This window comes from Lissotriton vulgaris, unplaced genomic scaffold, assembly GCF_964263255.1.
Source record: "Lissotriton vulgaris unplaced genomic scaffold, aLisVul1.2 SCAFFOLD_1043, whole genome shotgun sequence".
NCBI classification, from domain to species: domain Eukaryota; kingdom Metazoa; phylum Chordata; class Amphibia; order Caudata; family Salamandridae; genus Lissotriton; species Lissotriton vulgaris.
Genome location: NW_028252006.1, coordinates 549,254 through 568,241, shown reverse-complemented (window position 1 = coordinate 568,241; position 18,988 = coordinate 549,254). Strand labels below are relative to the sequence as shown.

General features: G+C 41.4%; 1 protein-coding gene across 1 annotated transcript in view; it reads right to left on the bottom strand.

The window, feature by feature from the left end:
* LOC147662694 (uncharacterized) overlaps nt 1-18,988 on the bottom strand; it is a gene marked incomplete at its 3' end in the record, with an annotated part of 662,849 nt that overhangs the window by 217,663 nt on the left and 426,198 nt on the right. Inside the window, exon 20 of the mRNA XM_086950972.1 lies at nt 17,187-17,264. Within this exon, the coding sequence (XP_086807098.1) occupies nt 17,187-17,264 (78 nt within the window). The remainder of the gene's footprint in view (nt 1-17,186; nt 17,265-18,988) is intronic.

Genomic DNA, 18,988 nt, shown 5'->3' with positions numbered 1-18,988 from the left:
TCAAAGTCATTCCTAAGGTTGATCATCCTCATTGTCGAAGTCTTCGGATAAGTCAAAACAGAAACATAAGAAGCCTGAGCTCTCCTCAGCCACTTCTCAAAACTCTTTGGAAAAAGCCCAGGACATCACCATGCCTCTTGGTTTTGCTCTATCAAGGAGCCAATTTCATCTCTGGTTTCAATGCATCCTGAGTTTCCGGGCATATCAGTGACCTTGGAGCAAGTTAAAGGCTTTCATACTGCACATCTTTGGAGTGCTTTCATTTTGCTCTGGCATGCCTACAGAACCAAAGTATCCACAGGGCCCTTTAGTCAAGCTACTGCCAGCAGGTTTGACCTCTGCAGCAGCTGAACTCCTTGAACCTATCTCAGAATCTGTACCAGCGTCAGGCTTGACTACAAAACGCATTCCAGCCCTTTGTTAATCGATGCCTGCACAAATTCAAAGGGCGCAGGATGAGGACACCCCACCTATTATTTTGCCCAACTCTGAGCTTGTGTTGGCTAAACTGAGGCCATGCCCAGAATCTAACGAGCCACAGAATATATGGAACCCTTCGAACTCAGAAACTGTCCCAATACCGCACAGCCAAGGACATATACTATGCCTGCTTTTTAGCTCCGTCACTGACCAGTCAGCCACTGAAGTTGACACTGGAAGGAACGGGGACGTACTTGCTGCTCCTTATGATGTAGGTGACTAGTTCATGGAATTACAGGAGGCCCGTGGACTGGACTCCTCACCCAACACTGTGTTGGTTTCCCTCCCAGACCAACAACAGATAAAAGCACTTCCTTGTTACAATAATTCTAAGGGCTGCCAAGGTCCTTGACCTTCACCTCTTGTCAATGGAGGTTGAAATCAACATTCTTACTCTCACAGAGGTTGTACAGCCTGGCCAAACAAACCTCTTACCATTCAATTAAGCCCTTACTGACACACTGTTGGGCACTTGAGTTAAGCCATGCTCTGTCCCTTCAGTCAACCAACAAGTCACCCATCATTACAGGCTTGCTACGGGCGGTTCAGATTTGAGCATCCAAGACCTGGGCACTATGTAATGTAATGTAATGTAATGTAAGGTGTTTTGTAGCGCGCTCAATTACTACCGGAGTATCCTGGCGCGAATGACCGCTGGGGAACCCGTCCTGGCCTTCCCTGTGAGATGGTCCCATGCTGGGTATCTCCAAGGTGAAGCCAGGCATCCCCGGCGTCTGTGGGGGGCCGTTGTAGCGATGAGGCAAGCTTAATGCCCAGAGTTACCGAGTGTGATCACTGCCCAAAGTGGGCACCGAGGCGAGAATTATCAGTCCGCTGACCCTGGTCCTCGACCCTGCCGCGTCGGGAATCGAACCCTGGTCCCGGGCCGTTCTCAGCCTCCGGGTCTGCCGCCTCTAACCAGTGAGCCACACCTCGCCACTAGATGTCCACCAGTAAAGTTAAAATGTTTTCCAACCATTCGCCCAATAGGCAGTAAAACCAAGTGGACACTTTTTGACAAGAGCATGTTCTCCTTGGCCAGTCTTACCCTGAGGTTAGTTAATGCAAGCTGCTTACTGAAGCATTATACCTACACACTTTGGAACATGATGGGTGAGATAGTGCTAGTGTTCCGAGAAGACCTACAAACTTCACTAGCTCAAACCATTCAAGATGGTTGGGATTCAGCCAAATTCCCATCATCTTGGGCCTGGGCACCAAAGAATAATAAGCAGGGCTTTGGGAATAAGTGTGGTGCTTTAGCAGCACACATGGATGAAGACCATGAGCTTCTCCAAAGAGGTCCAGGCATCCTTAATGGATATGCCTTTCAACGGCTTCTGTTTGTTTAGCAAAAAGACAGACCCAGCCCTGTAATGTTTTCAAATAAAGCAAACCATTGCACATTCTCTGAACCTCTCCGCTCCAGTTCTGCAATCCCCAGAACAATTTTGCTGTTTTAGGTAATATATGCCAGTGTACAGGCGCATCGACAGTGGCAGACCCACCACCCTCACAACAGGCTTCCTATCCCTTTCAAGGTCAGGCCATGGGTCTGGCTGGCGATTGTTCGACCCACTATACCTGCCACCTACAGCAGCTGCCTACCAGAGGCCCACCTGGCCGTTTTGTGCCAGGAAGTGCAGGCACTGATGCTCAAGTGAGTCTTAGAAAGGGTATCAGATTCAGAAGAGGGGACTAGGTGTTATTCCTATTAATTCCTTGTGCCAAAGGACAGGGGCCTATGCTCTTTCATACATTATCTCCCTTTCAATGCCTCCCTTTGCAAAGAAAAACTGTAAGATGCTCACCCAGCCCCATGTTCTACCTGCCTTGAGGCTGGATGGTGTTGTAGCATCTGCAGGATTTGTACTTTGACATTCCTATCCTGCACTCATTAGGTACTACCTGAGATTCATGGTGGCTGAGTCATCAGCGGATTTCTCTGGTGGTGCACCACGTGGTGGGATTTTGAAACACCCCGGCGGATAAACTCAATCCGCAACACCAAGAGTATTACAAATGGCAATTGCATCTGGAGGTCTTAGACCTCTATCACAATTTGCAGACTTTCTTCTCCAATCCATTGTACAATGCACATCGACTTATCTAAAAGACACTGGAGATCTTTTATGACTGCTGGGAGAAGCTTAGGAATAAAGTTCATCATTTCCATAGCATTCCCAATAGCTTGTTTAATTCTTTTAAAGTTTTTCTCACATTCATGTGACCAGTGAAATGAAAATTCTTTTTTGTTAAGTCTTTCAACGGAGCACTTACAGTAGCAAAGTCTTGTAGGTTTTTGGAATAGAGCCGCGGCCAGTGAAGGGAGTTCCGGTAGGGCAGAAAGGCGGGGTGGGGGAGCGGCAGGGTGGGGGTTGCGAAAAACCGGAATATGACCTGCAGCTTGCCCTTACTGGCTAAACAACCTTCCTGCCAGCTATACCTACTGTTACTACAGCCCCTGGTACATCAGGTATTGATACTACTCTTGATTTGGGAGAACAACCACAATCAGAAGGAGTTTCCTTTGTACGTGTGCCTATAGTTGATATTGGGAAACCCGGGAGAGAGAGACAGAGGCCCCTTGTAGGGGAATGGATATTTTGAGGGTAAGGTCTCAGGAATTTGAGGAGCATGTCACAGGAATTCTTGAGTTAGTGTTCATAGATGGGTACAACAAGGAAAAGCGTTTTTGAGTAAGGAAGCTGCAAGGTGTGCCTAGGAAACCTACAACACATTTTAGGAATTAGCTACAGAGTATGTGATTCACCTGTCTAAAAGTCAGGAGTTAAGAAAACATTTCAGTTTGTTTATAAGCAAAACGACAAGAAAAGCTTCACCTATGGTATAGACGGGTGAAGAGGTTTGTGAAACTTTTGAAAGTGCTGTGGGAGGATTTAAATACTTTCTTTGATATTGTGGTCCCAACTGATTTGTGGGTAGAGTGGTTGAGGCTTTGCCAGCTGCAGAGTAACTGAGAAATGCTAGGATTAATGCACTTTCTCCTATTGCAATAGACAAGTATAAGCAAGTGGTTACCTCGCTGAAAACAAAGGTTCGGCAGAAAGAGGTTGATTGGCTCACAATTACCCGAATTACCCAAGAGTCTAAGAAGTCTGTACATGTTTATTATGAATGGATTAAGCACGTTTTCAGATAGCAGTGTGGCATTGAAAATCCAGAAAGGAAAAATCTCAGTGGTTTCCTATTGCAGTTCGTTCTTGGTTTGCATCCAGTGTTTAGTCATATATAGCATAATGTGATTGTTGGCGGCCAAAGTCCATTGATGAGATTTTGAGGTATGTGAAGTATTGCAGTGATGATATGAAAGTGAGACAGATGAGGATTAAGGAAAATTCATCATGACACAAACTAAATTGTCACAGAAAGGATATATCAGAAAGGCCAATATGTGGTCCTGCTGTTGGTGCAGGAATGCAAGAAGTTCGTTATCAAGCGGTGGTCAGAAGATGCAGAATGGAAAAAATCGAGGGATGGCTGTTGATCAGTATGAGGTATTAACATAGCCATTTTCAAGAAGACCACTCTGTGTCATATTTGTAACAAGGTGGGACATTGGAAACATGAATGTAGGTTCAATTTCCAACCGAATGCAAAATGATGTTCAAAAGCCAAATATGAATGCGATACTGATCCAAAATAGGTAGGTCCAAAGGCCTTATAATGCCAATATGCTTCAAGCATAAATGATACAACAAAGTATGGCTGAACTGAGGTTTAACCTAATCCAAACCCTAAAGTTCAGCAAAACCTTTTTTATGAGCCATGAAAGCTTCCAAAAGTTCATTGTTTTTGACAGTCTCATTGAGCTGGATTCTGAACAAACAAACTAACAGGAAGTTGAGTCTACTTCGTAGGTATTTCCAACAAACAGAGCATAAAACCAGTCTTAGCGAAAGTTCCAATTGAAAATTGGTTGTCTTGAGAAGCACCATTAGTTTATTATATGTGAATCAAGTCCAGACAAGCTATTGGGCAGACATTTCAATTATATAATCTATTACACACCTGATGGTGTTGAGATTCAGATAAACTATGAAGATGCTTACTTTAAATTGAGGACACAAGAAACAACTGCTGGATTAGTCTAAGTTCTGACAAAGGAAGAATTACCTCCCAAAGAGATTCAGGGAAAGAGGAAGTTTGGGATTTTACTGGCAAAGACACTGGTCTAATTAAAATGTTGAACCTGTGGAAATAACTATAAAAACAAATGCAAAGTATTGCAAACACCACAATACAACCTCTCACTAGAGTCGATAGCTGGAATTACCCCCTTGATTGACGCCATGCTAGAGCAAGGCACCCTAAGGAAATATTAGGGAGTCTCTGCAACTTGCCTGTTTGCAGAAATGGAGTAAAAAGTGGAAGATTGTTTAGGATTTAAGAGAGGTGAATAATATAGTCATCATTTGTTCTTACGTGGTACTGAATTCTACTGTGATACTCTTCCAGATACCCTACAATGCTGAATTGTTCAATGGTCATTGACCTGTGTGAGGCATTTTTTCCATCCCTCTACATGAGGATAGCCAGTTAAATTTTGTGTCCAGATTCCAAAATTCAATTTTGGCTGAGTTCCAGAGTGGTACACAGAGAACCTCTCAATCTTTATTAGGATACAAAAGGAAAAACTGGAAACCTTGCAGATGCCATGGAACTCGGTCTTTGTTCAGTATATAACAACCCAAAATGCATGCAAACAAGAAACCACTACCTTGCTGAACCATTTAGCAGAGAACCGACACAAAGTGTCTGCTACAAAATTCCAGTACTGTCAGAAGAAGGTTCTCTTTCTGGGACATTACGTTGAGAAAGAAGCTAGAAGTTTCTAAAGAGAGAATCTTTCAAATTTTGAGAATTAACCCCCCACGATACAGAAAGAAGTCAGGATATTACTGGGAACGTTGGGTTACTGTCGCCAATGGATTCTCAACTTTTTCCCAGTGGCAAAGCCTCTACACAGGTTTAAAAACATGGATTTGTATGATCTGAATGATTGGACATTAAATGCATGAGTGCCTTCCTCGAGATGAAAGTCTCTGTCATAGGTATAGGAATGCTTGATTACAAAAATGAATTTTGTGACCTACTGTTATGCGCATGCAGGGTGTTTTGACACAGACCCACAGTAAATACAAACAATATGTTGCTTATTTCTCTGCCACACTTGATCCTGCAGCCACAACTGTTGCAAGATGCCTGTAGTAAACAGCTGCAGTTGGTGTTCGTATTGAGCAGTGTGGGGGCACAGTGATGCGATACTTGCTTACTGTGAATGTCCGTTATTTAGTTAAGATTTTGTTGACTCATACTCAAACACAATACATGACAAACAGCATACTTACCGGATATAAGCAGGTAAGCAGGTTATTTTAGTGGCAGAAAATGTCACTCTAATATAGTGCTACCATTTTTCTTTAACCTGTATCTGATGAGGATGATCATGGCATTGATCTTGACTGTCTTGATGTGACAGAATTGCGCACCAAGTCTAGACCTGATATTCAAGATGTTCCTCTGGAAGAACCAGATTTAATCTTGTTTGTGGACAGCTCTTTTTAAGATATACATGAGGAACTCTGACAGCAGCATATGGTGTGTGCACTTTAGAAGGTTTTGTGGGAGCCTCCTATTTGTGCAATGTAATGTTCGCACAGGTAGCTGAATTGATCACGCTTATCAGAGTGTGCTGTACCTCTAACAATTTAAGAGCTGCCATCTATACCAGCAGTCAGTACAGGTTTATAGTGGCTCATGATTTTGAACAGTTGTGGTGCCATAGAGGTTTCATGGATAATTATGGTTCCAATAGGAATGGAAATGATGTGATGGATTTGATTGAGTCATTTCAATTGCCTATGGAAAGAGCCATTGTGAAATGTGTAGCACACATGAGCATATGGCATTTTGCTATGGCTGGAAACCTTTTTGCGGATGAGATGGGAACGTACTGAGGTCTTCAGTCCTGCACATTCAATGGGGAACATTCATGAGAATTAGAGAACAATTCTGTTTTGACCATTCATGCAGAAGCACCAGAACATGAACAGGAATAGTGGGGTAGGTCAGGGTTTGTGAAGAATCAGGATGAGATATGGGTTTTGACAACTGAGAGACCAGCCCTGCCATATGCCTTGTTATCTCCCATGGCAAAGCAGTTCCACTGTGCCACTCACATAGGGAAAGAAGGTATGGTTCCTCTCTTCATGGCATACTGGTTAAATCCTCAAATGTGTATCATTGCAAAACAAGTGTCACATATGCCTCACTTGCAAGCAGTTAAATGCAGGCAAGAGGACATATCTGAGCATGTGTCACAAAGGAGGATAAGGTGGTCCCTTTAATTGAACACAGCTTGACTTTGTGGAAATGCCCAATTGCAACGGACTCCACTATATCCTGGTGGTAGTATGTCTCTTTTGTCATTGGATAGGAGCAAATTTGGAGAAATGACGGTCTTGCTGTTGTTAAACTATTGTTGAGGGAATTATTTCCCAGCTTCGGTGTGCTGGTTTCTCTGTAGTCAGATTGTGGTACCCATTTCAAGAATGAGATCATGAGGATGCTGTGTGTTGCCCTTCAAGTAGAACAAAGGTTCCATTGTAGTTGCAGGCCAGAGGTGCCTGGGATTGTTAAACAAATTAGTGGGACCCTGAAGCCTCGACTTGTCAAAATGTGTGAGTCAACTTCCCTCAAGTGGCCAGATGCACTTCCCCTGGTTATGATGAGCCTCCAACGCACCTCTGATCTGAGGTTGAGTCTCTCCACCTAAAAGATCCTTATAGGTAGAGTTACAAGGCTTCCATCTATGTCTGAAACTGCACTTGTGAATGTAACAGATTATATGATTCTTGACTACTGCAAAGGACTAGCTGACATGGTATGTTCTGTCTCTCACTAGGATGATTTGGCAACTCCACCTCCAAGACAAGAGAAATGTCATCACCTAAGTCAAGGGATTGGGTCTTGGTGGATAAACACATCAGGAAAATATAACTGGAGACCTGCTAGTTTGACCCTTTCGAAGTCATTCATGTGACAACACAGTGTTGTGAAGTGAGCAGGGATCCCGAACCGGATCTATGCTTCGTACACCAGGAGAGTGAGACATGCTATGATGATGTATTGGCAACAACCACTGATTTGTAGAGTCAAACTCAAGTGCAAAAGAAGGCTCAGAAAGAGAGGATTGTGCACAAGCGTTTCAAAGTCAACTCAAGACAAGTGAAAAACCTATGATAAACCAGCCAAGAGTAGCCACAGTGACCCAAGCAGCAGAAACTGGAATTGTCCCTCTATCTCAAAGAATGTAAATGTATTTGAGCTTATATAGCGCACAGCTACCCACAAAGGGTTTCCCGGCGCTTGCTTAGGGAACCCGTCCTGGTATTCCCCTGTGAGATAACCCTGGCAGGGTATCCACAAGGTGAAAGCCAGGCATCCCGCCGCGAGGGGCCGTTGTGGAGATTAAGCAAGCTATTGCCCAGAGTCGCAGAGTGTGAACCCGTGAGTCGAGAAGGCACCGGAGCGAGAATTATCGAGTCCGTGGAATTTTTGAGCCCAAGACCCGCCGAGGCGGGGAATTGAACCCTGGTCCAGGGCCGATCTCAGCTTCCGGGTCTGCCGCCTCAAACCCCTGAGCCACACTTCTCTAAGCAATTCAGCCAGAGAAGAGCAAATAGGAGAAAAGTGGCCAAAAGGGGTTGAGAGACTAAGAGCTATTGTGTCATAGGAATGCATTTCAGAAAAGATAAATGAAAAGACTGAGACAAGTGAGCAAAGTGACAGTGACAGTGAACAGCCAGAAGCAAGCTGATCAAGAAGACAACATTTACCTGCCCAAAAGTACTCAGCCCCTGAGTGGACTTACTTTGCTCAGAGTGGGCCTGACTTGAGAACACATGACAGGAAGAATCAACAGAACGTTTTTGAAAAGCCTCCATGGACAGTGCTACCACACTGAAGATTAATTGATTTGTGATGGACTGAATTTGAGTGACACACATCCAGATCCTGAGGGTGTATGATTATGTTCAGAAAATCTTGTGAATTCTTATGGCTCAGACTCCAGTAGAAGCGTAGGGTTGTCCTCATTATAGAAAACCTGCTATAGGTTTAGGGTCAAATTCTGAACATATATACTTGTTTCGAATGAACTGATGTTTTGCTGATTTACACTGTAGAAACAACAAGAAGAATTTAGCTTTTTAATTTTTGTGTTTCTTTGATCTGACTTGAGAGAAACCAAGGTGTTCAATTCACCAAAACAAGTGTAGAGTGGTAATAACAGTATTGGCAGTCGTCTTAGTTATCTTGTTGTCGGGTCTATTAGTGGGCTTGAATTTTTTGTTAAGCATGCTTCTACCGAAACTAAACATGATTTAACTTATTTAGAAGAGTATAATGATTTACCATGAACCTTTTACATAAGGATCGGTCTGTAGGAAACATTTTGGAGAATGTTCTTCAACCATCTAAATGAATATTAATGTGTTATGCATGTACATGACTACTATATTTGTACTTACTTGCCTAGTCCACAGCAGTCGGTATTCCATATAATAATTTTCCCCTTAGCTACTCGTTATCCTGTAGTGTAATTATGAGCATTGTCTATCAACAGGATCACTTTGAGTATTATTTTTCAAATTATGACCTGCTTTTAGATTATGTGGCTATGCATAGGAATCTGAATCCAAATTCTGGTGGAGTTGGTGTGTCACTATTTAACGTTTGTTGCCAAAAGCAACGTTTTTAAATTTCACAAAGCTAGAATTACTTGCAGGCTGAGAAGGTTTGTATTGACGAATTGGAAGAGAGAAGGGAAGAGATTGAGAGAAAGGCCAAGAAAGGAGAAAGTATGGGATGAAAAAAGAGGAAGGAAAAGTTGAAGGCAGTAGGAATACTTCAAGTTAAAGTTGGATTTTCAACAGGAAGAAAAGTTGTGTATCATGAGATGAAAGGACTAAGAGTAAGAGAGGCGTGCTGCACTTTATTGGCATTGTATTTACAAGCACCTGATTCGCTTTCATTTGTGCTTACTTTTTAAAATTGTCTGTTCGCCGTATTTTAAATCAGGGATTTCGTCGCTTCCCCGGTCCACCACTGACTCGGTCAGCTTGTTGTGGAGGGAAGACGATTCCAGGAGCTCACCGGAAGTGACCACGACTTACGCTGTGCATCCTACACCAATCAGACGGGCCCTCAACAGTTCTTAGATCTTGGCCGGACAGGAGCGCAGCGGGCACACCCTCAGCACGCCGAAGACTCGCCTAAGACAAGCCCGTCTGCGCCCGTCCGCGCCAGACCACCGCCAGATTGCCGCCAGGCCCCCTCTATGTGGTAAAACCGTCAAATGGCCATTATTAGATACTCACGCTCAGAGCTTCTTTCCCTTAACACTCCTTACACCCCCAGTTACAGAGAAGACCCTCCGCTAGATGTATCGTTGCCCCTACCTAGCCACCTTACATGTTTGTACGGAAATGTGCATTCCCTCCCTATGCATGCTCTTGAAATATGGGCCTTACTGGATTAGGAATCACCAGATCTCTTTTTCATCACGGAGACCTGGCTCCAAGAAACATCCTGCCCGGATTTAGCCGTAGCTTTACCTACAGGCTACAGTATTCTAAGATTATAAAACATAACGTTGAGTGCCCTGCTTCTAAAGGGGAAACAACCTTTAAAACGCAGTCATTACATTGCAACATCCTTTACATCGCATGTCATTACAACGCAGCCATTACATTTCATGGCACTACAACGCATGTCATTACAATGCACGTCTCTACAACGCAGGCATTACATCGCAAGTCATTACAACGCATACCATTACAATGCATAGTACCCTTACACTATCCAACACTTACCCTACTGTTGCATTCACTGGAGTGGGAATAGTAATTTTTACCCCTACGCTATCCAACACTTACCCTACTGTTGCACTCACTGGAGTTCGAATAGTAATTTTTACCCCTACACTATCCAACACTTACCTTAAATGCAATGTAATGGTATGCATTGTAAAGGCATAATGCGATGTAATGGAATGCGTTGTAAAGGTAGTTTCTGAAAATGTGATGTAATGGCATGCTATGTAAAAAATGCTTTGAAAAGGATGTTGCGATGTAAAAACTGCATTGTAAAGGCATGCATTGTAAATGTATGCGTTGTAACGTCATACATTCCTTCTAAAGCAATCACTAAATTCTTTAATTTATCTCTTATTTATGGCCATGGTTACATGTGATCATTATTTCATGCATTATGCAAATAATACATTTTTTATAAATGCATGAGCTATACTTTGAATATGTGTCTATGTATGAAAAACTGCATTCACTGAATTGCATTCCGAGAAATCAAGTAGTTGTATATATATATGTGTGGTTTAGACATTAATATATACATTTAAAATATACATTTACTTTCATTTATCATACATAGCCAAAATGGCAGTGCCAGTGTTAACGGATAACAAATGCTCATTCTCTGTGAGACACATGTTCAGTTGTGACATTGCTGCCTAAACTTCATAAGTCATGATGATATTGCACATTGCTATGCTAATTAGTCCCTCACTATTTCTTAAGTCTGACCTAGAGACAGCTTTAGCTGTTACACCAGCCCATGCAGTCACATAAATTCATAAATGAAAAATACAAACTTATACACACACAAAGACTGTCTTTAGGTCAGCCCCCTCCATACATTGGTCTATTCAACCAACATTTGCATTTTGCTTCCATCTTCCATAGCACATTCCATGGGGTACTGAGTCAACCAATCTGTATCCTTTTCATATTTATCTTGTGTGTTTAAGATGAGACTTCAGGTTGCAGTAATGCAAACCCAATAGAAATGTTTTCCTTGTGCATGAGAGGATAGAAGAGAGAGAAAAGAGGAGAGGAGAAGGAACTGGAGGTGAGGGATGAAGGGGATGGGAAGTGAGGGATGAAGGACGGGGCGGGGTATAGGTGGGGTGGGCAGGAGTGGTAAAGGAGTGGTCTGTTGCAAGGCCCTGCATGAAGATGCGGCAAGGGAGATGAGGTGAAGTCTGAGAAGGGGATGGGACTGGATTAGGGGAATGAAGGGAATGGAATGGGTGAAAGGGATGGAACGCAATGGAAGAGTAGCTAAATAAACTGAAAGGAAGTGACTAGAATAGAAGGTAAGATAAAAGAAAGGAAAGAAGGAAAGGGGGAAGAGAAAGCAAACTAAGGGAAGGGAAATGGAGGAAATGAGAATGTAGGGCAGGGGAGGATGAAGAAGGGATAGAAAGGGAAAGAATCAAAGGAAAGCAGACAAGACGAAGGAAAGGATAGATGAAGACAGGCAGAGATAAAATAAAATTGGAGATGAGTTGAGAAGTGGGAGCAGTGTTTGAAACTTAAAGAAAGTAGAAAACAAACACTATTTGGTACCTATGTTGATCTTGAGGTATAATAAACTGTTCCTACATAAAACCGATAACAAACACAGAGGTGATGGTGTGATGTAATATGATGGAAAAACTAGAACCCATGATTTTAGGTAGAGCTGATGCTTTTATAGCTGGGGATGGGAAACCATTCTTTAGAAGAGAACAGCCTTTTAAGTGGAGTCTGAAAATTGGAAAATAACTGAATTCGGAGGAAAACTCAAAAGAGGAATTTTCTGCTCTGAACATATGGTAGAGGAGATTCCTCTGGATGTGGCACTGCCTCATGAAATCTGGGAATTTTACATCACTATCCCAAGTTAAATAAGGCACCAGGTTTATTGTCCATGTGTAGGACATGGAGAGACTTCATGTGCCTGGTGGTTCTTCTGAGCTTTCACTTTGTAAGTTTGTATGCAAACTTGTCGCATCACATAACTAGCTACATTTTTGTAAGGGCTCAATACTTGGACTTGTCTAGTTGCTTCAGATGTGTAACAAAATTACTGTAGTGGAGTTAAGCTTGGATTGATCAGCCATTAGGTTAGCTCAGTTGGTTGGACATACCTCATGGGTGTGAATCCCAGTGAACTGATGCAGTTTGACATCTTAGTGATGGTAATTAAAGGAAGGTCGTTTTGTTGGGTATTGGCAGTAACTCTTAATGGCACCAGAAATTAACTTCTTAGTGTGATCCATATAAAGCAGTCTTTGTTGTAATTATAAACAATGTCACAAGTCTTTACAGTGTAATTTAAGTATGTTTACTTGTTTTTTTGTAAAAACAATACATTTATTAACTTGCTTTTCTTTCAATGCATTGTTTCCGTCACTGCCACCCATCAAGTTCTCCCCATCATTAAACAAAGTATTTGGGACTATTATGTAAAAGTTACACATATATCATATAGATAATACTATCAGTCTTATTATTCATACACACAAAGTCATTATTTGTAACAGTTCACGTTTAAATCACACTTTTAAACATTGTGATATTTATCATACATTATAGCTGGGATTATTTGTATCTGCCATATATTGTGGAACATATATCTTTCCCCCCACAGACTGGGGACACTGCCTAAAATACTCTTATTCACAAGAGTGCACATCATTAAGCAGTTAACCTGCGTGTCATAATATTCCACAATACGGACTGAGGAGCTACTTTGCTGGTTAGGTCTTGAGTTATATTTCTAACACCTATAGATATATAAATACTGATAGGGATTTGAAATACTACTTACCGCCTAAACAGCAATGTAAAGGTCCCACGAAGTAAAACATCACAATGTAATGGCAATCACATTATGATTACCACAATGTAATTTACTGTCATGTAAACCATTGTCTTGTCACAACTCACATGCCTGATGGTGGAGTTAACTCTCATATACATGTCCATCCAGACATCAGTACAGTTGGGCAGTCGGGGAGGGGAGCACATCCTTTAACATGCAGAGGAATTTTTTTACCCAACTGAGGCGCACAAAAATATGGAGCACTGTCAGTGCACATACTGAAGGCAGCTCTATGGAAGGGGGAAAAAGGGTCCCATGGACATCCCAGACATTGCCCCGCAGGCGGGTGGAGCCATTCACCTCACCAACCTGCAGTGGCATTTATGTGCCCTCTTTAAAGAGAAACACCGAGAGGCTTGGAAGCAAACGATCCCTATTTCAAGAATGCGCTGCCGCTATTGTGACTGTGATTATTCTCTCCAATGTAGTTGTAATGAGGTATTACGTAATATTTGGAAGATCATATGGAACATGTATGTGATTTTATTGTTAAAACGAATAAAAAGACTTTTAAAAAACAACAAAAGAATGCACTGCCGCAAGGGCAGCAGAAGTTTGCAGCTGCTCTGGGGATAGTGTTTTCATCATAACAGGGCACTCTATCCCGATCTGCGCCAGGCACACCTTTTAAAAGGTGTCCCATTACTAAAGCAAGGGAAGTATGTATGATGTATTAAGACCCCAGTAAGCAAACTGTTGAACCATCTTAAAATCTTCCATGGTGGAAATGCACCTTAGCAATAGCTGTTAAGTTGTATCTGCTCCAGTTAACCTGCTAGAATATGCTTTCTTCAATGCTCTGGCTGCTATCCCAGAGGATTTAACTTACCTTGTGTCTACCTGGACTTGCCGGGTGCTCGGAGAAAAGCGAAGACTGAGGCAGTTATATGTAGAGATTACCTGAACAGCGTGTTCCTGAATTACTTGTCTGCCTGTGGAACACTCCTGCTGAGATCACCTTTACATTTGTTGTGCACTACAGACCCCCGGACATAGGTGGGAAGTTTATGCGCCAATTCTCTGGCATGATTGGTCACATTATTGTCCAATTAGCAAAGGTTGTTACGTTTGAGGATTTTAATACACACACTGATCAATGTGTGGCCACTCTTTTGACTTAGTCTTCACTCCTTCCGGGTGTGTTTTTTTAATGGAATTCAGCCTCTGACGTGGATTGATAATCATCTCATCCATTTCAATATTGAAGTACCTGTCAGAGTGCAGGCTGAGAACAGGGGTGGAGCTAAGCCAGCCAGAGATAGAACATACATTAATACTTTTGAAAACAGAGGCTGGCTTATTGCTATCTTCACTTTAAATCCCAAGGACACTGGCATAGAGGAAGCCTTAAGCACCTTCAATTGTTTCTTCCAGGCAAAACAATAGTAAATTAGCATTAAATAGTAACATTGGAATAATTATTTCTTGAAGGAGGGTGCTCTGAGGTATAAAATACAGCTGCATGTCTATAATGAACCCTTTTTAATGCAAAGGCCAAGAATCCAAAATCTCAGATTCTAACAACCAAGACCCTCTCACTCCAGCTTTTGCATTTTGTCAAATCTTTGATGCAACCCTTGTAACTACTCAATTCATGTGCCTCAGGAATTCCTCAGCAATGTAGGCAGTTCTTCATCTCTAAAATTGCTAACTCTGTGGTTCCCCAACATCTTGGTCTTGCCATCTGCACAGGTGTTTTGCCCTCCTTCAAGTGGAGGTCAGCCTAGTTGTAACTTGAATTAACTCTGGCTCTCCAGATGATATGTACCCTTTGCATATTTTCAATCACTTGCTCCTGCCGTTCAACCACAGTTTCCAGGTTTTAACATTTCTCTTTAATCACTAGCACACTACAACCCCCTTGTGAAAGGCAGGTCTGCTCGCTCTTTCACTCATGAAAGCCAACCTCGACAGTGAGGTCACTGAGAACTACATGTACATTATCTCACTTCCAAACTTTGCAAACTGTAGGACTGATTGTTGCTTAACATCTATCCAGTTATCTCAAACACTCAGAGAATTTAAACACTTGCCAACTGGGATCTGAACCAGCAGAGAAAGTGAAACTGAGCTATTGCTGGGCTTGGATGGGAAAAGGATAATCAGATATGACGAGGATTCAGAAAATATAGTTTTATTAGCTGTATCCTCCAAGTTCCTAGTTGTAGACAATTCCATCTCCAAGGCTGGCTTGCAGACAGAGCAGCTGTCAGGTTCTCCTCTTTCCTCGCTGGCCAAATACAGGTTCTCTTTTTACCCCCTTCTTGGTGCCGCAGATTTAAGGTGAAATGCAGAGTCCCTCAGGGCTCTTTGCTATCACCATTGTTGGTGAACATTTATATCTAATCTCTAGCACAGCTCATAGGCTCCTATGGCTGCTTTGCATGAGCCTATGCAGATAATTAGCAGATCACTGAATAGGTATAGGAAGCTGTCCCAGGCTCTCTGAATTACCCCAGGGACTGGATCTTGAGTATTCAGTGTTGGATGACTAACAACTTCCTTAAGTTTAATTGAAATAAAACGGAGATGCTCCTGTTTGGCAAGAGCATGCAAGAATCCAGGTGGAATGAATCAATCTGGTCCCATCAGCTTGAGGATTTCACTAATCTTCCTCTAAAATCCATATATACCCTGCGGCAGAAAAAAAAACCTTCCGAATATCAGATTACCTCAATTTGTACATCTTCTTTCCCAAATTTCACACTATCAGAAATTACTTTTATTTTTATACAGAAAAGTTCACACTAGGGTTGTTGCTGCTTGCGTGTTGTCAATCATAGGCTATTGTAATAGTTTATCCTTTGATCTCCAGGAAGCTGCTTTATCCAGACTACAGCAAAGAAACTGATTGATCACTCTGGCTTCTTTTAGCTTTCTGTTGTCATCTCTAGGCTCAAGTTCGTCCTGGCAGGCAGAATGATATGTAGCCATCTGGGCCCAAAGATGCACAATGAATTTTCTTTACATATTTGTGGTAGAAAGGCTTTTTAAACCCAGCAGTTCGGCTGGTACTAGCTTGTCTTCTTTTGTCCTAATTGTTCACGGGCCAATCACTCTCTGTGCGAAGATGTTCTTTGAGAGTGCAATTGATTTATAAATGATAAATGAAATGTTACCCAGGGTAAATAATGTTATAACCTTCTGGTTTATATTTCACAGCTATTGTGATTATATCAAGCTCATTATATGGCTGGTCAATGAAAGACTGAACACTCAAACATAATTCAAAGAGTTCCTCACAACAGTGGTAAAATAGATGATTCGTAAATCATTGAAATGTACTTCCACCACCACCAAATTACCTATGTCACAAGCCTCTATTGTGCTCTGATTTGACACTTCAGGGCCTGTTGAGACGGTTTGTAATTTGGAGTTTCTTTTTAACTTTGACTTCAGCTTGAAACCTCAAATCAACAAGGGTATTTGGTCTAATTATTATGTTTAAATACTTTCAAAAATCTTATCCATCCTCCACATAATTTTAAGACTGTAATCCAGACAGTGAGTTCCTCTCATTAGGAGAATGGTAAAAACGTATATTATAGGTTTCTAAATACATGCTGGTTAAGATGGAGCTTGCTCAATACACGGGACCACGGCTCATGCTTCACCTTGCATGCAGAAAATGCACCACTGGTCATATGACAAGTCACCAAAATAGTACGGTTGGAATTTCTCTAAATCTGCCACTTAGCCTTGACAAACTTGACCCAGATTTTCATCAAGCCAACTTCCACTGCTGGTCACCTTCTCAACATCTTCAATCTACATGTGCTTTTCTACTCACTCCTCCTTTCATCTGTTGAGTTCAGGTTATTCAAAAGAAGTAATATAATATGATTGTGAAAAACAGTCTTTGTTGTTAATATAAACAACTCCACACGTATTTACAGTGTCATTTATGCATGTTTAGCAGCTTTTTTTAAAATAAATAACTCCTTTAGACTTACTTTTCTTTCAATGCACTTTCTCCAACAGCACCACCCATTAAGTTCTCCGCATCAGTAAGCACCTTTTTTGGGTCTATTCTGTAAAATGTACACATATATCATAGTGAAAATAATATCATCATTACTATTCATGTCACACACAGTTATTATTTGTTACAGTTCAACTTTTAAACAAAATGTGAGAAATGGTGATATTTAACATACATTATATTTGGGCTTATTTGCATCTGCAATTTACAGGAGAGCATATGTGATTTTCCCCACAGACTGGGAAAGCTCTCCCAAAATACTGTTTTTCGCTGGAGTACACATCATTAAGCATTTAACCTACTTTGCTGGTTAGGTGCTTTGTTGCATTTCTAACCACTATAGATATATAAATATCTATATAGGGGTTAGAAATACTACTTACCACCTAAGCAACAACGTATCATACATATTAGTTTATTCAGCAGGTGGCATAGGAGCAAACAAAAACAAAAGTATGAATAAAAAAAAATAGAAACACCCAATCTCTGAAAAAAAATACAAATCTAAACTTTATTAAAACATACATCACGTACTAAGACAATATGCAGGATCATGTGACATAAATAAGGTAGCACATTTATCTTCAATTAAGTACAAACACATTAGATATCAATAGAATTTATAAAGTCTAACCAATAACAATAATACCATTTAAACTATATAGTCATCCATTCATACAAGGATGTAGATATGCCATATGATTCCCAAAGTTCAGTGCTGCTGTAATATAGTTAATTATAGCTTAACAAATCTCAGGTGAGCCAAATTGTTGTTAAAATAACGGGTCCAGCCTTAGATTGCCTTATACTAGCGACTAGCAGCAATGTAAAGGTCCCACAAACCTAAACTTTGCCATATAACGGTAATCACAATGTGATGGAATTGTCTTCAATGTAACGCATCACACTTATCCAACAAACATTAATAATCCACATTTGTAAAGCGCACAATCACCCGTAAGGGTCTCTAGGTGCTGGGGGCCATCGGGTGTTTAAGCAAGCTATTGACAGAGTCACATGGTGCTGGGCTAATCTGCCGCCGGTGCCGGGGATCGAACCGTGATCCCCAGATTCCGGAGTCAGTCAATAACAACAAACAATACCCAGTCGCAAGACACTTTTCAGCCATGCATATGCAAAATGAACAACTGGTTCCGCTGGTAGTAATTGATAGTGTTGATCTTGGAGTGAGAGGAGGCAATCGAGAACTGTCCCTCAGGAAATTAGAGTCCAAATATATTGTGGATTTTGAATGTTTGACACCGAAAGGTTTGAACATCACAGAAGAAATGTCAATACATTTATATGAATGAATACTGATTTGAGAAATTGTCCGGGTTTTTCTTGATTTTAATGTTTAACAATTTTATTTTTAGATTTCACACATCACGGGGTAGCGGAAGAACATGGATGTCTGTGCGGAATCATATGCACTATCGTTGTTTAATTGATGTACCTGTTCTGATTTATTATGTTGGACATTTATAACAAGCTTATTGGTTTATGATCATCTATTGAAGTGCCCACTAGGGCAAGAACAAGGTTCATATATATTATGCCCACATGGGCAATATGTACCAATTAGAAACTCAGTAATGCTATACAGTTTGATAACCAAGCACTGAAATGCCCACTGGGGCAGGACCTAGACTTATGAAAAGCAATTGCCCACTGGGGCCATACTACTAACAATGGTCGTGGTTAATCATGCAACAGTATGACTATTGATTTCACGGGAGCTTGTATATCAGACGTTGTCACTTTTGGGTTTCC